Genomic DNA, 24,787 nt, shown 5'->3' with positions numbered 1-24,787 from the left:
AATACTCAAATGAAACAAAAGCAATGAAAAATATTTCAAGATTACTGAAGAAATTTCCCAACAAATTCAGAAATACCTTGCTACATTTTCTAAAAGACTAAGTTAGTGATAACTCTCATCACAGAACTTCTTAATTCATGTAAAAATATTTTCTTCTATGACTGTGTATCGAAAATTTCCCAACAAATTCAGAAATACCTTGCTACATTTTCTAAAAGACTAATTTAGTGATAACTCTCATCACAGAACTTCTTAATTCATGTGAAAATATTTTCTTCTATGACTGTGTATCGAAAATTCTTTACATGAAAATTTTTTTTAAGCAAACAGATTTGACGTCTTTTAGATAAGATCATTTTGAAAATATCTGCATTTCAAAAGTAAGTGTAACATTAGATTTTTTCAGAATCTAGGATCATTTTCAAGGAAAAGTCACAACAAACAAAAATGATGCTGAAAAAAACATTGTTAACTTAATTAAATCAATGACCTCACAAAAGTAAACTGTGAAAAATAAAAAAATGAAATTGCACATAAAGTAAAATTAAAGCCAACACATACATATGTAAAATAAAATGTCTATTACACGTTGTAATTACTTCTAAATAACAAAAAAATTAAAACAAAACAGAAACAACTAAAAGATATTAAAAAGAAACTAGAATGTAAATAACTAAGAAAAAAAAGTATAAACAGACTCAGAATTCCAGAAAAACAGGTCCCACAAATGTTACAGTTGTGTGCGGTACTACGGTAAGTTGGATATCTCTACAAATCTCCAAAATACAAAATGAAACACAGAAAATATGTTTTAAATGCATTACTAGTCTGGACTAATAACCCAAGTAAATATACAGAAGAATGTTTGTTTCAAAATTAAATGTTAAACTTTGTGAAACAGTCTGTACACACAGCATATCACAAGTCATGCCAACAATAGAATGACTGAACAAAACTATAAAACTTGAAACAGTCTTTATCTAATGACATTCGCCTGTAGTAAAAACTTAATGGAAAGATTAAACTTTTCTGAAACAGACTATAACTAAAATTAATGAATATATTTTCATAAATTAATTTTCAATACATATTAAACATGCCATACAAAAGTTTTTCTTCAATAATTACAATCATAGTGTTCCTATATTCCTCACTCTTCACTCAACAGTTACAATAACATAATGAGATCAGGTGTTAAGACGACTAGACAACTTTCATACACCTCACAAACTAAAAATTTTAATAAAATGGGAATTCTTCTAAATAAGAAATCTCATAACTTTTAATAGGGTAGATCTAGATATTCTTTAGTGTACAATTATGCTAGAAAATTTCGAGGGAATTCACTCTTTTTAAATTTTTTTATCAATCAATGTTTCTTGCTTTATCCAATCAAATCCATCTACTTTTCATAATTATTTTTGTCAATAAAAATATTTTTTATTTTGTATCTTTAATTTTCAATAATCTGTGATTCTTTCTTCAAATCCTAATGTAGTTTTATTTAAGTATTTTTTCTGTTGTTGTGACTCAAATCAACAAGTTTGATGAAAAATACACACCCTCTAAGTTAATTAACTTTAATCAGATATAATATTCTACATAACTTAGGAATTACTTTTTGAAATAACTTGTGGAATGGAACTAAAGCACAACGGAATTCATTATATAGATATAGAGAGAATTTTTGTCGGTGCTATGTCCAACTATTGACTTTACCTTACAGCAAATCCTAGTCTAGATCTCATTACTGTTGCTCTGAACTTCAGGTTTGGAAATAATTAAATCTTTTCAATTCATAAAAAAATGTACGTAGAGTTTTACACTGTATTTACTAATTGATGAAATTAAATACACACTGTACAATTTAACACATATTTTGCGAGTTGCGCCATCATTATGTAGTATTGAAAACACCATTCACACACTTTTCACATCATTCTTATTTCTCATTGAATTTCAAAAAGTATGATATATTAGGGACATTATAACTTTACATGGTATTTATAGACGTAAGTGTTATAGGTATAATAATATTCATTTGAAAACTTTACTATAAAACGTTTAAATAAGGATATCATCAGCACAGAAATTTAAGCTGTAGAATTAAATGTCAGATTATAAACATCCCATGCTGAAATTCCAGTAAATATAATGCAAGCATAAATATATTATAATTTTCTCAAACTAAATAATAAAAAATAAATAATAAAAAATTTGCATATAGGCTTGAAGGTAAACAAATAATCAATATATATAAAGGCTTGGATGCCATTTATTCCAAAAGGTAAACATTGTATCTAGAAGTAATATTGTAACTGTATATATGTATTAATATTACGACCGGGACATAATTCAAAGATAAATGTATCTACAATTCTGGTTACAACAAATGGCACAACAGATTTGAGCGTGGGTTTGTACATTTAATATGTAAGTGTTTGGACTTACTATATTATATCTAAAATAAAGGATTGATACATTGAAATTTCCATCACAAAATTAACTTGTATACTTTCAACGAGAAACTGGTGTTATTGCATGAGTTATTCCCCTTTGATATTTTATACTATTTGACAAAAATCAAAAGAATTCAAATAAAACAATCACCAGTTTACCAGGCGACAAAATCGTAATAAAACAAACGATATATTTCGTTCCCAATCTCTTTCTTGGATCACAAACTATAAGACACTAACAAGTATTACTGAAGTGTGTACACCTGGTATATATAGTTGTTTTACACAGTATCAGTTTTCTGTCAGGCTTTCTCTGTCAAAATTGAAGTGCACGAGTATTTACAGAGCAGAATATTTCCTGCTTTATTTTACATCAATTAACTTAAGCATATGGCAATAAAATATCACTTTTCTAATCTATAATTATATTCATATATATATGCAAACAAAAAAAATCACCCAGCCATTTAAGACACTTTTAAGGCGCAGCTTGACATCGTCCACAGTCATTTTTTAAACTCACTAAGTGAGATGATAACCATTTGATCTTCATCCTGCTGAATAAAGTTCCATTTTAGTGCATCAGCAGCATACAAGACAAAGTCAGTAACATCACTAGGTGGCAGCACTCAATTGCTCACTAGGTGGCAGCACTTATTTGCCAAAAAGATGGCAATACATTTTTGTCAAAAAGATGGCAATATATTTTTGCTCACTAGGTGGCAGAACTTATTTGCTAACAAGGTGGCAATGTAAATTTGCTCACTAGGTGGCAGCACTTTTTTGCTAACAATGTGGTGATGCGTATTTGCTCACTAGGTGGCAGCAGAGTTGCAGATATGAAAATTTCTGTAATTACTTTCCTCTCATCATGGTGTCCTTGATTTTACTGGCAATCCACTGGAACAAAATGTAAGATTGTTATTGTATAAACAGCCATCATATCAGAAGACGCGTATTATTAAAAGCTGTGTAAGTAAATATGGTAAACAGTAGCAGCAAAATACTGCTGTGATAGATCTTAATTCTTTTAAGCTTGATAAGTTAAGCTTGATAAGTTGAGCATCAGACAAAGTAAGCCAAAAGTCCATGGTATGATCCCTAGTGGACACATTAAAATAAATATAATGACCTCTGTTATCTATAAGTCCATCACAACAAAAGACTTAATGTTACTATCCCAAATGTACAAGAGGAAATTTGAACTATGCCATTTGACCTTCCTGTCAATCTTGATCCCATTTACCTACTTCAGTCATTGATAACAAGTCTGAACCCTTTACCTCGGCCAGTCGCTGATCTCCAATAGACACCTCCTTCTTGGCTGTACTACTACTGAAGAGAAATTTCTTCTTTTCTTTTTCCTGAAAAAAAAATAAGAAATGTCTGTGAATGATTCTCCATGAGTGGAAATTACTTCACAACGAGCAAAATGAGGACTTAATTTTGAGAGTGTTTTCATAATTGTTCTTCAGTATTCAGTCTACATTAAGAACAAAATTGAGAAACTTGAGTAAGTCTACATCTTTGACAAGATTAATACTACAGTGTAAAAAATTCTTATGTGCATGTGTTTCCCCAATTCTTCAAATACTTCTTACTTGACATATAGGCTGATTCTATCAGGTTTATTTCAGTAATATCCTGACCTTTTCTGAAGGTCAATTTGATTGTGACCTTGACCTTATAAATATACCTAGAGGTAGATTTTGATGAGATCTTGATCTTACATTGCTGTAAGTTTCAATGTAACCTTGACCTTACCCTGTGGTAGATTTTTTATGAGACCTTGACCTATCATTGTTGTTTAAATGTAACCTTGACCTTACTTTTGGTAGATTTTGATGAGACCTTGACCTTACATTGCTGTAAGATTCAATGTAACCTTGACCTTACCTTGCAGTAGATTTTGATGAGGCCTTGACCTGACATTGCTGTAAGTTTCCATGTAACCTTGACCTTACCTTGAGGTAGATTTCGATGCCCTTTTGTGACCTTTTTGGTGGTTCCTTCATTTCCACCCAGGTGTAGGTCCAGTCAGCGTCCCAGTGACCGAAAATTTCTCCACGGTTCGCAAAGATCACCCGCCTTAAATATATTAAAGTAAAACATGTAAATAAACATCTAAAATCTTTGAAATAAAGATAAACAACAACAATATGATATCTGATCTCATAGTCGACTGAACAACAAACAGGACTACATAAATAACAAACACAACCAAATGTATATTAACATAATACCAAGAACTAAAACAGTAATAAACATTAACGAATCACTTTCTAATGTCTAAATATATTCTTCATCATTTCTCATCTAGGGCTAGAAATGGAGTTACACAATATACATGTAGGCTATTTTGTAATTTTTATAGAAATGGGAAGCAGAGAAACATACTTGTCAGTGACGAGGAGGACATGTTTACTGTCACGGCTAAGGACAAGATGGGCGACATAATGGTCTGTGGCGGCAAATTTACCCTTCTCAGTTTCCTGGGGATGTAAGATATAATATCAGCATTTAAAGACCTACCTCTACACTTCATATCAAAATCTGATAAAATAATGATGTAAAATTTAGATAAAACCATTGCAAAAGCAGTATTACAGAGTGGGAATTTACAGAATAATTCATAACTTATCACAGAGAGGGAATTTAGAGAATAATTCATAACTTATCACAGAGAGGGAGTTTAGAGAATAATTCATAACTTATCACAGTGAGGAAATTTAGAGAATAATTCATAACTTATCACAGATAGGGAGTTTAGAGAATAATTCATAACTTATCACAGAGAGGAAATTTAGAGAATAATTCATAACTTATCACAGAAAGGATTTAAGAATAATTCATAACTTATCACAGTAGGAAATTGAGAGAATAATTCATAACTTATCACAGTGAGGAAATTGAGAGAATAATTCATAACTTATCACAGAAAGGGAGTTTAGAGAATAATTCATAACTTATCACAGAGAGGGAGTTTAGAGAATAATTCATAACTTATCACAGAAGGAAATTGAGAGAATAATTCATAACTTATCACAGAGAGGAAATTTAGAGAATAATTCATAACTTATCACAGAGAGGAAATTTAGAGAATAATTCATAACTTATCACAGAGAGGAAATTTAGAGAATAATTCATAACTTATCACAGAGAGGAAATTTAGAGAATAATTCATTTAGAGAATAATTCATAACTTATCACAGAGAGGGATTAACAGAATAATTTACAGCTTATACAATCACAAATTATCAATAAAAGACTCAATGAATGACTTATATAATCTAGATATAACATTTGTAAGTACAGTATTACAGAGAGAGATTTAGAGAATGAGATTCAGAAAATAACCGATAATGTGATACAGATATGTATTGTTATTAAGAAATTTAGAGTATGAACTATTTAGAGACTTACACTAAGAATGGCATAGCCTTCTGCTTCCTGTTTGTTATAAGGACGAATAACTCTGTCACTATGGAAACGTCTCGGGGGCCTTATCCTACGAATTTCATCTGAAAAGTCTGTAATCCTGAAAAGAGATTCATCTTATACATATGTATTATAAATAAATTCTTCAAAATTCACCCTATTTCAATCAGCAGCATAACACCTGGATGACTGAAACCTTGATTTTTCATGCCACAGAACATTCAGCCCATTAAAAACTGAAATGTTATATCGCTGTCCTATAATATGCCCATCCCCTAGTTACACGAGGAGATTGTGTTGGTTTCTTGGTCGCTGTCCTATAATAAGCCCACCCCCTAGTTACACATGGAGATTGTGTTGGTTTCCTGGTTGCTGTCCAATAATAAGCCCATCCCCTAGTTACACAAGAAGATTGTGTTGGTTTCCTGGTCACTGTCCTATAATAAGCCCACCCCCTAGTTACACATGGAGATTGTGTTGGTTTCCTGGTCGCTGTCCTATAATAAGCCCATCCCCTACTTACACAAGGAGATTGTGTTGGTTTCCTGGTCACTGTCCAATAATAAGCCCACCCTCTAGTTACACAAGGAGATTGTGTTGCTTTCCTGGTCGCTGTTCTATAATAAGCCCATCCCCTAGTTACACAAGGAGATTGTGTTGGTTTCCTGGTTGCTGTCCTATAATAAGCCCATCCCCTAGTTACACAAGGAGATTGTGTTGGTTTCCTGGTCGCTGTCCTATAATAAGCCCACCCTCTAGTTACACAAGGAGATTGTGTTGGTTTCCTGGTTGCTGTCCTATAATAACCCCGCCCCCTAGTTACAAAAGGAGACTGTGTTGCTTTCCTGGTCGCTGTCCTATAATAAGCCTACTCCCTAGTTACACAAAGAGATTGTGTTGGTTTCCTGGTCGCTGTCCTATAATAAGCCCACCCCCTAATTACACAAGGGGATTGTGTTGCTTTCTTGGTCGCTGTCCTATAATAAGCCTACTCCCTAGTTACACAAGGAGATTGTGTTGGTTTCCTGGTCGCTGTCCTATAATAAGCCCACCCCCTAGTTACACAAGGAGATTGTGTTGGTTTCCTGGTCGCTGTCCTATAATAAGCCCACCCCCTAGTTACACATGGGGATTGTGTTGCTTTCCTGGTCTAAGTGCAGGATAAATACATTATTTTCAAATCAACAACACCTTGACAATCACAAAATAAATCATTTAAGGAAGATTTATTTCTATTTAATACACTACCTTTTGATTCCCTCCAGTGAACTGCTGGCAAAGTCAATCACTCCACTGGTTGGCCTGGTAACCACACCAACCAAACCCTTTCCAACACCTACAAGGGAGGTAACTCTCATTAATCAATCAATGACACAGACAGTGAATGTTTAACAGATCTCAGTATCTACTTAAGGATTCAACACAATCAGAGTAGATTTGATGTTCACACTAACTGTTTACTTGAGCAGTTTTGATTTTCTGAACTCTGATCTCTAGAATTATTGAATTCAATTCTTCCACCTTGCTGACAGTTTCTAAAACTTGATAGAGATATAATGTATCATGCTACTGAGTGGTATGTATACAGTCTGTGTAATGTCTATGGTTATCTGTATGTATACAGTCTGTGTAATGTCTATGGTTATCTGTATGTATACAGTTTGTGTAATGTCTATGGTTATCTGTATGTATACAGTCTGTGTAATGTCTATGGTTATCTGTATGTATACAGTTTGTGTAATGTCTATGGTTATCTGTGTGTATAAGTTTGTGTAATGTCTATGGTTATCTGTATGTATACAGTTTGTGTAATGTCAGGTTATCTGTATGTATACTGTGTATGGTTATCTGTATGTATACAGTTTGTGTAATGTCTATGGTTATCTGTATGTATACAGTTTGTGTAATGTCTATGGTTATCTGTATGTATACAGTTTGTGTAATGTCTATGGTTATCTGTATGTATACAGTTTGTGTAATGTCTATGGTTATCTGTATGTATACAGTTTGTGTAATGTCTATGGTTATCTGTATGTATACAGTCTGTGTAATGTCTATGGTTATCTGTATGTATACAGTTTGTGTAATGTCTATGGTTATCTGTATGTATACAGTTTGTGTAATGTCTATGGTTATCTGTATGTATACAGTTTGTGTAATGTCTATGGTTATCTGTGTGTATAAGTTTGTGTAATGTCTATGGTTATCTGTATGGGTGACAGTCTGTGTAATGTCTATGGTTATCTGTATGGGTGACAGTTTGTGTAATGTCTATGGTTATCTGTATGGGTGACAGTTTGTGTAATGTCTATGGTTATCTGTATGTATACAGTCTGTGTAATGTCTACATGTATACAGTTTGTGTAATGTCTATGGTTATCTGTATGTATACAGTAATGTCATGTTATCTGTATGTATACAGTCTGTGTAATGTCTATGGTTATCTGTAATGTCTATGGTTATCTGTATGTATACAGTTTGTGTAATGTCTATGGTTATCTGTATGTATACAGTCTGTGTAATGTCTATGGTTATCTGTATGGGTGACAGTTTGTGTAATGTCTATGGTTATCTGTATGTATACAGTCTGTGTAATGTCTATGGTTATCTGTATGTATACAGTTTGTGTAATGTCTATGGTTATCTGTATGTATACAGTCTGTGTAATGTCTATGGTTATCTGTATGTATACAGTTTGTGTAATGTCTATGGTTATCTGTATGGGTGACAGTCTGTGTAATGTCTATGGTTATCTGTATGGGTGACAGTTTGTGTAATGTCTATGGTTATCTGTATGTATACAGTTTGTGTAATGTCTATGGTTATCTGTATGTATACAGCTTGTGTAATGTCTATGGTTATCTGTATGTATAGAGTTTGTGTAATGTCTATGGTTATCTGTAATGTCTATGGTTATCTGTATGTATACAGTTTGTGTAATGTCTATGGTTATCTGTATGTATACAGTCTGTGTAATGTCTATGGTTATCTGTATGTATACAGTTTGTGTAATGTCTATGGTTATCTGTATGTATACAGTTTGTGTAATGTCTATGGTTATCTGTATGTATACAGTCTGTGTAATGTCTATGGTTATCTGTATGTATACAGTCTGTGTAATGTCTATGGTTATCTGTATGTATACAGCTTGTGTAATGTCTATGGTTATCTGTATGTATACAGTTTGTGTAATGTCTATGGTTATCTGTATGTATGTATACAGTTTGTGTAATGTCTATGGTTATCTGTATGTATACAGCTTGTGTAATGTCTATGGTTATCTGTATGTATGACAGTCTGTGTAATGTCTATGGTTATCTGTATGTATGTATACAGTTTGTGTAATGTCTATGGTTATCTGTATGTATACAGTTTGTGTAATGTCTATGGTTATCTGTATGTATACAGTTTGTGTAATGTCTATGGTTATCTGTATGTATACAGTTTGTGTAATGTCTATGGTTATCTGTATGTCTGTGTAATGTCTATGGTTATCTGTATGAGTGACAGTTTGTGTAATGTCTATGGTTATCTGTATGAGTGACAGTTTGTGTAATGTCTATGGTTATCTGTATGTATACAGTCTGTGTAATGTCTATGGTTATCTGTGTATACAGTGTCTATGGTTATCTGTATGTATACAGTTTGTGTAATGTCTATGGTTATCTGTATGTACATGTGTAATGTCTTATCTGTATGTATACAGTTTGTGTAATGTCTATGGTTATCTGTATGTATGGTTATCAGTATTGTGTAATGTCTATGGTTATCTGTATGTATACAGTTTGTGTAATGTCTATGGTTATCTGTAACAGTTGTGTAATGTCTATGGTTATCTATGGTTATCTGTATGTATACAGTTTGTGTAATGTCTATGGTTATCTGTATGTATACAGTAATGTCTATGGTTATCTGTATGTATACAGTCTGTGTAATGTCTATGGTTATCTGTATGTATACAGTCTGTGTAATGTCTATGGTTATCTGTATGTATACAGTCTGTGTAATGTCTATGGTTATCTGTATGTATACAGTCTGTGTAATGTCTATGGTTATCTGTATGTATACAGTTTGTGTAATGTCTATGGTTATCTGTATGTATACAGTTTGTGTAATGTCTATGGTTATCTGTATGTATACAGTTTGTGTAATGTCTATGGTTATCTGTATGTATACAGTTTGTGTAATGTCTATGGTTATCTGTATGGGTGACAGTCTGTGTAATGTCTATGGTTATCTGTATGTATACAGTCTGTGTAATGTCTATGGTTATCTGTATGTATACAGTTTGTGTAATGTCTATGGTTATCTGTATGTATACAGTTTGTGTAATGTCTATGGTTATCTGTATGTATACAGCTTGTGTAATGTCTATGGTTATCTGTATGTATACAGTCTGTGTAATGTCTATGGTTATCTGTATGTATACAGTTTGTGTAATGTCTATGGTTATCTGTATGTATACAGTCTGTGTGTAATGTCTATGGTTATCTGTATGGGTGACAGTCTGTGTAATGTCTATGGTTATCTGTATGGGTGACAGTCTGTGTAATGTCTATGGTTATCTGTATGTATACAGTCTGTGTAATGTCTATGGTTATCTGTATGAGTGACAGTTTGTGTAATGTCTATGGTTATCTGTATGTATACAGTTTGTGTAATGTCTATGGTTATCTGTATGTATACAGTTTGTGTAATGTCTATGGTTATCTGTATGGGTGACAGTTTGTGTAATGTCTATGGTTATCTGTATGTATAGAGTTTGTGTAATGTCTATGGTTATCTGTATGTATACAGTCTGTGTAATGTCTATGGTTATCTGTATGTATACAGTCTGTGTAATGTCTATGGTTATCTGTATGTATACAGTCTTGTGTAATGTCTATGGTTATCTGTATGTATACAGTTTGTGTAATGTCTATGGTTATCTGTATGTATACAGTTTGTGTAATGTCTATGGTTATCTGTATGTATACAGTTTGTGTAATGTCTATGGTTATCTGTATGTATACAGTTTGTGTAATGTCTATGGTTATCTGAATGAAGGCTATAAGAAAGTAATACTTTGTATTCTGTGCGTATTTCCTTCACATTTTATAGATATTCTCTACCAAAACCCAAAATAATCAATTCTATCTGATCCACACACATACAATATCCTGGTAAGACGTTACGTCTATCTAGGGAACATTTTTTTTGTCTATATTCGTAAAATCTGTCATCTTTCATATTAAGTTAGACACATAACTTTGTATTTTCTTCTATACATCTCGGAAGAGTAATCACAACTAAACAAGAGGCCCAAGGGGCCTTAACGGTCACCTGAGGAATATATGTCAATAATCTGGGGATTTTAAAATGTTGCAAAAATGTAACAACACTTGTGCAGGACCGTGTGTAAAACATCTGTACCAAGTTTGAACATGATCCACCCAGTGGTTCTTGAGAGGAAGTCCAAAATGTCTTAGCCAAACAGAGGCCAGGGTGGCCCTCTTGGATTTTGAATCGCCCCAAAAAGTTTAAACACTTACCAGGGCCATGTGTAGAACATTCATATCAAGTTTAGACATGATCAACCCAGTGGTTAATCTGACTGTTGGATCATGTGAAGAATTTTTAAAGATTTACCTAATTTTACCCCCTTTTTCCCCCTCCTGGGGCCACGCCCATTGTCTTTGCAAACTTGAAGCAGCTTCCCATGGGGATGCTTTGTGCCTAGTTTGGTCAAAATCCATCCACTGGTTCTTGAGAAGAAGTCATTTAAAGAAGGTTTTTACATATGGCCCCTTTTTACACCTCTTATGGGCCCCAAAGGGGACATTATCACTTTTTTCTGCATAGTTTCATATGTTCTTCACTAAGGGATGATTTCTACCAAATTAGGTTGAAATCGGTCAAAGTTGAATTTTCGACCCTTTTGAGTGCCCCCTAGTGGGGCCATTTTGACCCGTTTTTTTCATTCGTAAACTTTGTAGACCTTGCCATAAGGACCCTAAATATCAAATATGAACTTAATCTGACTGTTGGTTCATGAGAAGAAGATTTTTAAAGATTTACCTAATTTTACCACCTTTTTCCCCCTCCTAGGGCCCCTATTGGGGCCACGCCCTTTTTCTTCGTAAACTTGAAGCGGCTTCTCATGGGGATGCTTTGTGCCTAGTTTGGTCAAAATCCATTCAGTTGTTCTTAAGAAGAAGTCGATTATGTGAAAAGTTAATGACGCACGACGCACAATGACAGACAAATCATGATGGCAATAGGTCACCATGAGCCTTTCGGCTCAGGTGACCTAAAAATTCCCTCCATATCTATTTAGCAAACCTTGATTAATAAAGTTTAATAGTTACCTTTAAAGAAGCCTCCGACTCCTTCATTCTTGGCCCCTTCTATTGGCTTCCTCACAATGCCAGTTACACCATCAAACACGCCCTGGTAATACAGAAGAAAAATACGAGTCAAAAAGGAGTAACACAGGAATTATTACACTCTGGTAATACAGAAGGGAAAAAAGCCCTGAAACTGCAACTCCTGAGGTGATAATATATTTATATCAGGTTTTAAAAAACATCCTCCAGGTAATATGCATCCTTCAGGCCATTGCTGAAGTAGAGATATATAAAGTTGTACCACAGCATGACTCCGATGTCTTAGGAACAGAAGAAAAATACACATCTAAACATTATATTTGATGTCTGATAGAATTCTGTTCTTATTTTAAATGAAGGAGTTCAGATCAATTAATGTGTTGTACACAAATTCAACATCAGTGGTAATTGATTTCTTGTTTGTTGGGCCAAAATTATATTTTGTCTACACTGATTTGTATACTAACCATGACGAGCCCCTTGCCTCCTCGAGCTAACCCTTCCCTAACATTGGCTGGACGTTTGTTCATGGCTTCTCGTCTCTTCTTCTGATAGTCATCATCCAAGGTCAAGGCTGCAAAACCTTTTCCCAGTGTCCCTGTTATCCTTGACACTGCACCAGCAGCACCACCTGGTGGAAAGAAAGTTATCAACACTCAACAATGTTATTCTAAACACTGCACCAGCAGCCCCACCTGGTGGAAAGAATGTTATCAACACTCAACAATGTTATTCTAGACCAGCAGCTCCACCTGGTGGAAAGAAAGTTATCAACACTCAACAATGTTATTCTAGACACTACACCAGCAGCTCCACCTGGTGGAAAGAAAGTTATCAAAAATCAACCATGGCCAAGAATGTTTTAATCTAGCATTAATTAAAAGTTTTAACTTTTTTGTACCTAAATAAGTATAACTTGTACATACTTTGGAAACTGTATGTGACATAGTACATGTTGAATCAATCCCCAAGCATCCTTTTTTTCTTGATACTTGTTTAAATATATACTCAAATGTGTATATTTGTGTCTGTCTTATAAATACATACCAACAGCATGTCCAAATAAACTTCTCACTCCAAGGGCCAGGCCTTCAGCAAACTCTTCAGGTCCCTGTATAGCTCCCTAAACACCAGAAACATCTCAGTAGAAATACACATTTCAATAGTAAAACATAATCTCTTTATTGAGTAGATATCTGTTTATAAGATGTGTGAGTTACCGCTTAAAAATCATAACGAAAAGTGACTAATCTAACTTGTTAATTTACCTAGTTTGTTGCCTAATCTGACCCCTTAACTAGTCTAACATATTTACATGTTAACTAATCTGACTTTGTAACTAATTTCACTGACTAATTAACTTGTTAACTTATCAAACACATTAACTAATCTAACTTGTTAATCAACCTAGTTTGTTCAATAATCTGACTCCTTAACTAGTCTAACATGTTTACATGTCTAATCTTACTTTGTAACTAACTTCATTGACTAATTTAACTTGTTAACTTATCAAACACATTAACTAATCTAACCTGTTAACTAATCTAACTGGTAGTTACCATATATGTACATTCACAAGGTGATGTTTTGATTTTGATACTGGGTATAAAATAAAGGATTGGATAGTTATGGCCCTTGGAACAGTATTCATATTGAGTTTGAAGCTATGTTCTTTTTATTTCTGCAAAGCAGCATCAATTTGTTTGCTAAATATTGAAAAGAAGAGCGCTCCATAGAATTTTTTATTTTTGAAAAAAAATTCGGTATGAAATGATCTAGTTCCAAACAAATTGATCTTACATCTCAAGGAAACAAGCCAAAAATATTTCATTATGTCCTAAATGGTGAAACTTGATATTTGTTGTATTTCAATACTTTACCTGATAAGGTTCGTAGAAGAGATCTTCAATACCCTCCGCCATTCCACGTAGAAGTCCGAATGGATTTCCTAAGACATCCAGTCCCAGTACTAATACATACATCTGTTTAATAGCCTGGAAAAGAAATTAATGTTAATGACTAATAAAATCTGTTACTGAGCGAGATCAGTGTACCTCAGCTGGCTAAGGTCCTGTAACATAATACTGAGGCTGAGGTCCTGTAACATAATACTGAGGCTAAGGTCCTGTAACATAATACTGAGGCTAAGGTCCTGTAACGTAATACTGAGGCTAAGGTCCTGTAACATAATACTGAGGCTAAGGTCCTGTAACATAATACTGAGGCTAAGGTCCTGTAACGTAATACTGAGGCTAAGGTCCTGTAACGTAATACTGAGGCTAAGGTCCTGTAACGTAATACTGAGGCTAAGGTCCTGTAACATAATACTAAGGTCCTGTAATGTAATACTGAAGCTAAGATCCTGTTATGTAATACTGAGGCTAAGGTCCTGTAACATAATACTGAGGCTAAGGTCCTGTAACATAATACTAAGGTACTGTAACATAATACTGAGGCTAAGGTCCTGTAACATAATACTGAGGCTAAGATCCTGTAACATAATACTGAGGCTAAGGTCCTGTAACATAATACTAAGGTCCTGTAACGTAATACTGAGGCTAAGATCCTGTAACGTAATACTGAGGCTAAGGTCCTGTAACATAATACTGAGGCTAAGGTCCTGTAACATAATACTAAGGTCCTGTAACATAATACTGAGGCTAAGGTCCTGTAACATAATACTGAGGCTAAGGTCCTGTAACATAATACTGAGGCTAAGGTCCTGTAACATAATACTAAGGTCCTGTAACATGATACTGAGGCTAAGGTCCTGTAACATAATACAGAGGCTAAGGTCCTGTAACATAATACTGAGGCTAAGGTCCTGTAACATAATACTGAGGCTAAGGTCCTGTAACATAATACTAAGGTCCTGTAACATAATACTGAGGCTAAGGTCCTGTAACATAATACTGAGGCTAAAGTCCTGTAACATGATACTGAGGCTAAGGTCCTGTAACATAATACTGCTAAGGTCCTGTAACATAATACTGAGGCTAAGGTCCTGTAACATAATACTGAGGCTAAGGTCCTGTAACATAATACTGAGGCTAAGGCTGTAAGGTCCTGTAACATAATACTGAGGCTAAGGTCCTGTAACATAATACTAAGGTCCTGTAACATGATACTGAGGCTAAGGTCCTGTAACATAATACAGAGGCTAAGGTCCTGTAACATAATACTGAGGCTAAGGTCCTGTAACATAATACTGAGGCTAAGGTCCTGTAACATAATACTGAGGCTAAGGTCCTGTAACATAATACTGAGGCTAAGGTCCTGTAACATAATACTGAGGCTAAGGTCCTGTAACATAATACTGAGGCTAAGATCCTGTAACATAATACTGAGGCTAAGGTCCTGTAACATAATACTGAGGCTAAGGTCCTGTAACATAATACTGAGGCTAAGGTCCTGTAACATAATACTAAGGTCCTGTAACATAAAACTGAGGCTAAGGTCATGTAACATAATACTGAGGCTAAGGTCCTGTAACATAATACAGAGGCTAAGGTCCTGTAACATAATACTGAGGCTAAGGTCCTGTAACATAATACTGAGGCTAAGGTCCTGTAACATAATACTGAGGCTAAGGTCCTGTAACATAATACTAAGGTCCTGTAACATGATACTGAGGCTAAGGTCCTGTAACATAATACAGAGGCTAAGGTCCTGTAACATAATACATAATACTGAGGCTAAGGTCCTGTAACATAATACTGAGGCTAAAGTCCTGTAACATGATACTGAGGCTAAGGTCCTGTAACATAATATTGAGGCTAAGGTCCTGTAACATAATACTGAGGCTAAGGTCCTGTAACATAATACTAAGGTCCTGTAACGTAATACTGAGGCTAAGATCCTGTAACATAATACTGAGGCTAAGATCCTGTAACATAATACTAAGGTCCTGTAACATAATACTGAGGCTAAGGTCCTGTAACGTAATACTGAGGCTAAGATCCTGTAACATAAAACTGAGGCTAAGGTCCTGTAACATAATACTGAGGCTAAGGTCCTGTAACATAATACTGAGGCTAAGGTCCTGTAACAATACTGAGGCTAAGATCCTGTAACGTAATACTGAGGCTAAGGTCCTGTAACCTGTAACATAATACTGAACATAATACTGAGGCTAAGGTCCTGTAACATAATACTGAGGCTAAGGTCCTGTAACATAATACTGAGGCTAAGGTCCTGTAACATAATACTGAGGCTAAGGTCCTGTAACATAATACTGAGGCTAAGGTCCTGTAACATAATACTAAGGTCCTGTAATGTAATACTGAGGCTAAGATCCTGTAACATAATACTGAGGCTAAGATCCTGTAACATAATACTGAGGCTAAGGTCCTGTAACATAATACTGAGGCTAAGGTCCTGTAACATAATACTAAGGTCCTGTAACATAATACTGAGGCTAAGATCCTGTAACATAATACTGAGGCTAAGGTCCTGTAACATAATACTGAGGCTAAGGTCCTGTAACATAATACTAAGGTCCTGTAACATAATACTGAGGCTAAGATCCTGTAACGTAATACTGAGGCTAAGGTCCTGTAACATAATACTGAGGCTAAGGTCCTGTAACATGATACTGAGGCTAAGGTCCTGTAATGTAATACTGAGGCTAAGATCCTGTAACATAATACTGAGGCTAAGATCCTGTAACATAATACTGAGGCTAAGGTCCTGTAACATAATACTGAGGCTAAGGTCCTGTAACATAATACTGAGGCTAAGGTCCTGTAACATAATACTGAGGCTAAGGTCCTGTAACGTAATACTGAGGCTAAGATCCTGTAACATAATCCAAACTGAGGCTAACGCTACACCTTGAACCTACTACTCTGAAAATTATTCAATATGTCATTAGAATTTGACGTATCCCATGGGAGCCTCAAACTACCCACACATCCTCTTCACTTTTAAACAATGTTTGGATACTGTCATGTTAATAATGCAGGTCGTACTTACAAAAAATACAACACATTTAACAGTGAAGATATTCTATTTCATTTTAAATATGAATAATATCGTTGAAATTTTAATAACAACAGAACCCAAGGTAGAATAGAAGTTCTTATAACACAACCAGTAGAAGATTAGAGTGTGACGTTTTGATGACTTCACGATCATCTTCATCTTAAAACACAACAAGTAGAAGATTAGAGTGCGACGTTTTGATGACTACACGATCATCTTCATCTTATAACACAATGAGTAGAAGATTAGAGTGTGACGTTTTGATGAGTTCACGATCATCTTCATCTTATAACACAACCAGTAGAAGATTAGAGTGTGACGTTTCTATGACTACAGTCATCTTCATCAGACAAATGACCAGTGTGGGGTGTACTAGCACTGACATATTTTTAGTGTAAGGGATAGTTAGGAATCGACCATTTTTTTCTACAGTACTATAACCCTATGTACACTGAGATCGAAAAATAGAACACAGGATAAAAGTGCATCCGAAAAAGTTTCAGTATCATCTCGTACACTGTGTATGTCAGTGCTAGTGCACTCCACTCCGATCATTTGTCATCCATTTTAATCAGTACATCAATTAAGAGAAAGTTCAGGTAACTGTGAGAACGTCAGGGCCAAACTCCTGAGAATACACGGAATATAACTCTATATGGTTGTGATTCACATTGATGTAAATATAGAACAAACCTATGATGTCATACAAAGGATGAGAGGTTTAAGCTACGATCAAATTATAGAGGAGAAACAAGTCTGTATAGTGTCTTGATCCAGTGTGCACTATCATAATGCTGCCATCAGTTCAACCTATATCCCTCTTAGTATTACGACTAACCCAGTGATAGCTCATTTGGTAGTGTGTTAAAGTACCTACACAACTTCAGGTAAAGACCCGAGCTCCCCTCCCGCGGTTGTTTTAATTCTCAAAAGAATGACAAGACAAATAATCTGTGGTGTGACGTTTTGTTTATTCTGTGGACAATATACCCATGGGTCTGGTTGGCATGTAGCAGACTTCTAGTTTGTTGTTTACGGAGGCAGTCACCAGCTATCACAAGAAAACCATACCTCAGGGTGAGTAAGTTGTTAAGGGGAGACTACCCAGCTCACAAACTGACTCTGGAAGTTAAGGGGAGACTACCCAGCAACCAAACTGACTCTGGAAGTTGTTGAGGGGAGACTACCCAGCAAACAACCTGACTCTGGAAGTTGTTAAGGGGAGACTACCCAGCAAACAAACTGACTCTGGAAGTTAAGGGGAGACTACCCAGCAACCAAACTGACTCTGGAAGTTGTTAAGTGGAGACTACCCAGCTCACAAACTGACTCTGGAAGTTAAGGGGAGACTACCCAGCAACCAAACTGACTCTGGAAGTTGTTAAGTGGAGACTACCCAGCAAACAAACTGACTGTGGAAGTTGTTAAGGGGAGACTACCCAGCAAACAAACTGACTGTGGAAGTTGTTAAGGGGAGACTACCCAGCAACCAAATTGACTCTGGAAGTTGTTAAGGGGAGACTACCCAGCAAACAAACTGACTGTGGAAGTTGTTAAGGGGAGACTACCCAGCAAACAAACTGACTGTGGAAGTTGTTAAGGGGAGACTACCCAGCAACCAAATTGACTCTGGAAGTTGTTAAGGGGAGACTACCCAGCAAACAAACTGACTGTGGAAGTTGTTAAGGGGAGACTACCCAGCAACCAAATTGACTCTGGAAGTTGTTAAGGGGAGACTACCCAGCAAACAAACAGACTGTGGAAGTTGTTAAGGGGAGACCTACCTAGCAACCAAATTGACTCTTGAAGTTGTTAAAGGGAGACTACCCAGCAAACAACCTGACTCAGGAAGTTGTTAAGTGGAGACTACCCAGCAAACAAACTGACTGTGGAAGTTGTTAAGGGGAGACTACCCAGCAAACAAACTGACTGTGGAAGTTGTTAAGGGGAGATAACCCAGCAACCAAATTGACTCTGGAAGTTGTTAAGGGGAGACTACCCAGCAAACAAACAGACTGTGGAAGTTGTTAAGGGGAGACCTACCTAGCAACCAAACAAGAAGTGTTATTAAAATAATAACTCTGTTAATATTTACCTGGCCTGCATAGTGCATGCTCATCTGTCCCACCAGCTGTGACTGGTTATAAAAACAGTGTTCTTTCTGGAAGAATCCAAGTCTGTAATGAAGAAAGAAATAATTCTAACTTGCTTCTATTGCTCTCAAAACCATCTGTCTTATTACATATAACCATCAGGGTCTGTATAGAATATTCCATATAATTTTCAATAAATTTTTGGTGATTAAAACAAAAAAGTGAGAAATGTTAACAAAACTTAATTTCTCCATATTTATGTAAAAATCCTTCATTGTATGATAAACACTGCCTTCCTTGTAAGCTGTTTTATTAAGCTTGTGTATTATTATACAAGTGACTACTGGGGACCTTAACTCCCTTTAGGAGAAACCCTACCTTACATCTCCTAAATTGTGATTTGTGACTGGTACTTAATTTACCTCCCTTTAGGATAAACTCTTTGTTTCTTAAATGATTCTGAAAAAAGCTTGAAATATACAGGGCCTGAATTATACTGGATAATTCATACTGTCTTCCTTGACAATGTTAGGGCGATAACTGGTGACATACTTGAAGACTACGTCCTGTACATCAGTCAGGACCACGCCAACACTCTGTAGGAAAATGTTGATGACGTTCGCGTGGATTTGTGTTGGTTTCCCGTCACCACCTCCTCCTTGTAGTGAAAAACTCAGATGGATCTGTCAACCAATCGAAACACAATTTATTATTTTTTAGGTAAATATCATAATAACATTCAACAACATAATATTAACATTAAATTCACAAACATAGGAATGTTATGAGCAGAAAAAGATTGTACAAAAGACACACAAGTGAAAAACACCTTTTAATATAAATATAGAGTTAGACACAGTAAAGCCATTTAATTAATTAAACTACATCATAATTCTGTTTTGTCCCACTAGGACTTGTCAGTGATGCTAAGAGCTAAATGTTTGAAGCGTAGGTGGGAACTGGGGAAAATCCAAAGTGACCAAAAGAAAAGTAAAAATCTAGAGGGCAAGACACACTAACCCTTTAATGCAATAAATAATTTTCATATATCTGACAATTTACTCCTTCCAAAGAATGTTACCTTAATCGGCGAGAAGTGGAGGTAATCATAGAAGTTCTTCTGTTCGTCAGCTAATGAAAGTCCAACTTCATCCATCAACTTCACCTTGACCTTGTCACAGTCAATAAGGAACTGAGCAGTCTACAAACATCAGATCACAATATTTGACTGAAAAATGTTTTGGCATGAAATTTTATGTTTATTGTGCACCAATCCCAACAAAATGATATCTCACAAATATTAAGTAGATGGTTTTGACAGGACAATAAAAGAGATTATTCTGGGCCTAGTGAAACTACAGAGTATGTGAATAGGCTTATCAGAATGCTTGTAACAAAGTGTAGGACCAATGAGAACAATCGTTAGAAATATCTGGTATCATCCAGTAAGAATGCTTGTATGAAAGTGCATTACCAATGAGAGTATTTGTAACAGATACCTGAAGACACCCTATCAGAATGCTTTTTAATAAACAGACACCAACCAAAATATTTTTAACAAAGCACATGACCAATAGCAGCATTTCTAACAGTTATCTGATAACATCCAATCAGAACACTTGTAACAAAGTGCAGAATCAAAGGCAGTATTTATAACATACATCTGGTAACAATCAAGATAATTTTTTTTAATATAATGCAGGACCATGGAGAGCATTTCTACAGATATCAGGGGTAACACCCAATCAGCATACTTGTAACAAAGTGCAAGACCAATGAGATTATTTGTACCTCCTGTTCTCGTGAGATGTCTTGGCTGGAGGAGAAGAGATCAATGATATTGTTGAGAAATCCCTGGTCAACTTTCAGCTGCATCTCTTGGACCAGGACCTTAAAGTACCTGAGGGACAGAAAACAAATGTCAATATTGGAATTACCTGGTCCTGAGGGACAGAAAACAAATGTCAGTACAGGAATTACCTGGACCTGAGGGACAGAAAACAAATGTCAGTACAGAAATTACCTGGACCTGAGGGACAGAAAACAAATGTCAGTACAGAAATTACCTGGACCTGAGGGACAGAAAACAAATGTCAGTACAGAAATTACCTGGACCTGAGGGACAGAAAACAAATGTCAATATTGGAATTACCTGGACCTGAGGGACAGAAAACAAATGTCAGTATAGAAATTACCTGGACCTGAGGGACAGAAAACAAATGTCAGTACAGAAATTACCTGGACCTGAGGGACAGAAAACAAATATCAATACTGGAATTACCTGGACCTGAGGGACAGAAAACAAATGTCAGTATGGAAATTACCTAGACCTGAGGGACAGAAAACAAATGTCAGTATTGGAATTACCTAGACCTGAGGGACAGAAACAAATGTCAGTATTGGAATTACCTAGACCTGAGGGACAGAAAACAAATGTCAGTATGTCAGTACAGAAATTACCTGGACCTGAGGGACAGAAAACAAATGTCATACAGCCTGGACCTTGTCAGTACATCACAGGAGGGGGAAAAACAAATGTGTTCATTTCCTGAATGTTGCTGTGATAAAATTAAGATCAAGAGAGAGAAAATTGACATACTTAAATTGGAGCATATTGTCGTGCTCATGTTTCCTCAACATAATACTGACTTCTGTGAACGGCTTCGGCACTGAAATATAGATAATATTTAACATCACCATCTAACAAAACAAGAACAGTTTTTATAAAGTACAACAAAACAATTAGTCATGTAACTTTTACAATTGACCCCAAAAATATTTTTTATAGGAATTTTGGACTACTATGGTAGTTCTTGTTGTTTTGTCTTGGTATATTACAGATGTAGGTAGGATGGGGTGTTCGGTTGAGGGTGATGGGTGGAGGGTGATGGGGTTGGGTGGGCGTATAGGGTGGAGGGTGATAGGGTGGGGTGGGTGTGTAGGGTGGAGGGTGACGGGGTAAGGTGGGCGAGTAGGGTGGAGGGTGATTGGGTGGGGTCGGCAGATAGGGTGTAGGGGGATGGAGTCAGATGGGCAGATAGGATGGAGAGTGGGAATCGGTATGGTCAATTGTTTTACATTCCCTGCATTTCCATGTACGTTGCAATGGTAAAGGAAATTTCCCCTGACCTTATAAGGAAGACATTTTATGTAAACAGGTATCTTTTATATGATTGAACTGTTAGCTGATACATGTTTTCTTCACCCTGATGTGAATTGGATACTTGACAACATCAATGTAGAGAACTCCTTACCACTATCTGCAGCTACTGACTTTGGCAGAGGGACGGGTGAGAGGACGGTTGGGAACACTGCACCGGTCATCTGGTTGTCCAGCTGTTGAGATAAAAAATGTCACAAATTACTGTGATAACAACTAGGTCAGCTATCATCTATATTCCATAAGGAAAGTGCTTTGTTTCTTATTCCAAAGGAGGCAATATGAAGTTTTATTTATAAAAGATTTCACTTAAGGGTTTATGCTAAGTACTTACCTATGATTTGTGAGATTCATTTAAGTTTATTAATATTTTTTCAGTTCTATGCAAGCCATCATGATTCAAACTCCTTTTTTTTTTTACTTTAAGGCTGAGAATTTTTTTCAACTATATTCAACTATTGAACATTTTTCTTTCCTTTTTTCCCATTGTCATGTTAAGAATTTTCCATTATATGGACAGACTATCTGAGAGAAATCAGGTGACAGTAGTCTATAGTACAACAGAAATCCGTATATATCTCTCACTCTTCATCCTTATGTGTACAGTAAAGATAGTTGGGTACAAACACTCTAGTGACTGTGTTACATATTAACTTATATACTTGACAAAAAGAGGCCCATGGGCCTTAACAGTCATCTCACCAAAAAGGCCTATATATAATAGAGGTCCATGGACCTTAATGGTCATCTGACTATAAAGACCTATATATGATAGAGGCCCATGGGCCTTAACAGTCATCTCACCAAAAAGGCCTATATATGATAGAGGTCCATGGACCTTAATGGTCATCTGACTATAAAGACCTATATATGATAGAGGCCCATGGGCCTTAATGGTCATCTGACTATAAAGACCTATATATGATAGATGCCCATGGGCCTTAACAGTCATCTCACCAAAAAGGCCTATATATGATCGAGGTCCATGGACCTTAATGGTCATCTGACTAGAAAGACCTATATATGATCGAGTCCCATGGGCCTTAATGGTCTTCTGACTATAAAGACCTATATATGATAGAAGTCAATGGGCCTTAATGGTCATCTGACTATAAAGACCTATATATGATAGAGGCCCATGGGCCTTAATGGTCATCTGACTATAAAGACCTATATATGATAGATGCCCATGGGCCTTAATGGTCTTCTGACTATAAAGACCTATATATGATAGAGGCCCATGGGCCTTAATGGTCATCTGACTATAAAGACCTATATATGATAGAAGTCCATGGGCCTTAATGGTCATCTGACTATAAAGACCTATATATGATAGATGCCCATGGGTCTTAATGGTCTTCTGACTATAAAGACCTATATATGATAGAGGCCCATGGGCCTTAATGGTCATCTGACTATAAAGACCTATATATGATAGATGCCCATGGGTCTTAATGGTCTTCTGACTATAAAGACCTATATATGATAGAGGCCCATGGGCCTTAATGGTCATCTGACTATAAAGACCTATATATGATAGAAGTCAATGGGCCTTAACAGTCATCTCACCAAAAAGGCCTATATATGATCGAGGTCCATGGACCTTAATGGTCATCTGACTAGAAAGACCTATATATGATCGAGTCCCATGGGCCTTAATGGTCTTCTGACTATAAAGACCTATATATGATAGAAGTCAATGGGCCTTAATGGTCATCTGACTATAAAGACCTATATATGATAGAGGCCCATGGGCCTTAATGGTCATCTGACTATAAAGACCTATATATGATAGATGCCCATGGGCCTTAATGGTCTTCTGACTATAAAGACCTATATATGATAGAGGCCCATGGGCCTTAATGGTCATCTGACTATAAAGACCTATATATGATAGAAGTCCATGGGCCTTAATGGTCATCTGACTATAAAGACCTATATATGATAGATGCCCATGGGTCTTAATGGTCTTCTGACTATAAAGACCTATATATGATAGAGGCCCATGGGCCTTAATGGTCATCTGACTATAAAGACCTATATATGATAGATGCCCATGGGTCTTAATGGTCTTCTGACTATAAAGACCTATATATGATAGAGTCCCATGGGCCTTAACAGTCATCTCACCAAAAAGGCCTATATATGATAGAGGTCCATGGACCTTAATGGTCATCTGACTAGAAAGACCTATATATGATCGAGTCCCATGGGCCTTAATGGTCTTCTGACTATAAATACCTATATATGATAGAAGTCAATGGGCCTTAATGGTCATCTGACTATAAA

General features: G+C 35.9%; 1 protein-coding gene across 1 annotated transcript in view; it reads right to left on the bottom strand.

Annotated features, from left to right (window-relative positions):
- Positions 1 to 2,204: 2,204 nt before the first annotated feature.
- The window catches only part of LOC132559882 (intermembrane lipid transfer protein VPS13A-like), a 118,758-nt gene continuing 96,175 nt past the window's right edge, over positions 2,205 to 24,787 (bottom strand). The window contains exons 74-89 of the mRNA XM_060224512.1: positions 22,593 to 22,674; positions 21,938 to 22,007; positions 21,130 to 21,238; positions 20,420 to 20,539; positions 19,891 to 20,021; positions 19,341 to 19,422; positions 14,143 to 14,256; positions 13,310 to 13,385; positions 12,730 to 12,893; positions 12,245 to 12,326; positions 7,146 to 7,233; positions 5,883 to 5,997; positions 4,857 to 4,951; positions 4,424 to 4,547; positions 3,743 to 3,823; positions 2,205 to 3,359 (exon numbers count right to left, since the gene is read on the bottom strand). Of these exons, the coding sequence (XP_060080495.1) occupies positions 3,315 to 3,359; positions 3,743 to 3,823; positions 4,424 to 4,547; positions 4,857 to 4,951; positions 5,883 to 5,997; positions 7,146 to 7,233; positions 12,245 to 12,326; positions 12,730 to 12,893; positions 13,310 to 13,385; positions 14,143 to 14,256; positions 19,341 to 19,422; positions 19,891 to 20,021; positions 20,420 to 20,539; positions 21,130 to 21,238; positions 21,938 to 22,007; positions 22,593 to 22,674 (1,578 nt within the window). The 3' untranslated portion in view covers positions 2,205 to 3,314. The remainder of the gene's footprint in view (positions 3,360 to 3,742; positions 3,824 to 4,423; positions 4,548 to 4,856; positions 4,952 to 5,882; positions 5,998 to 7,145; positions 7,234 to 12,244; positions 12,327 to 12,729; positions 12,894 to 13,309; positions 13,386 to 14,142; positions 14,257 to 19,340; positions 19,423 to 19,890; positions 20,022 to 20,419; positions 20,540 to 21,129; positions 21,239 to 21,937; positions 22,008 to 22,592; positions 22,675 to 24,787) is intronic.

Source organism: Ylistrum balloti, unplaced genomic scaffold, assembly GCF_031769215.1.
Source record: "Ylistrum balloti isolate Yb309-2 unplaced genomic scaffold, AGI_CSIRO_Ybal_v1 Utg370990, whole genome shotgun sequence".
Taxonomy (NCBI): domain Eukaryota; kingdom Metazoa; phylum Mollusca; class Bivalvia; order Pectinida; family Pectinidae; genus Ylistrum; species Ylistrum balloti.
This window is presented reverse-complemented; position numbering and strand designations above follow the sequence as displayed.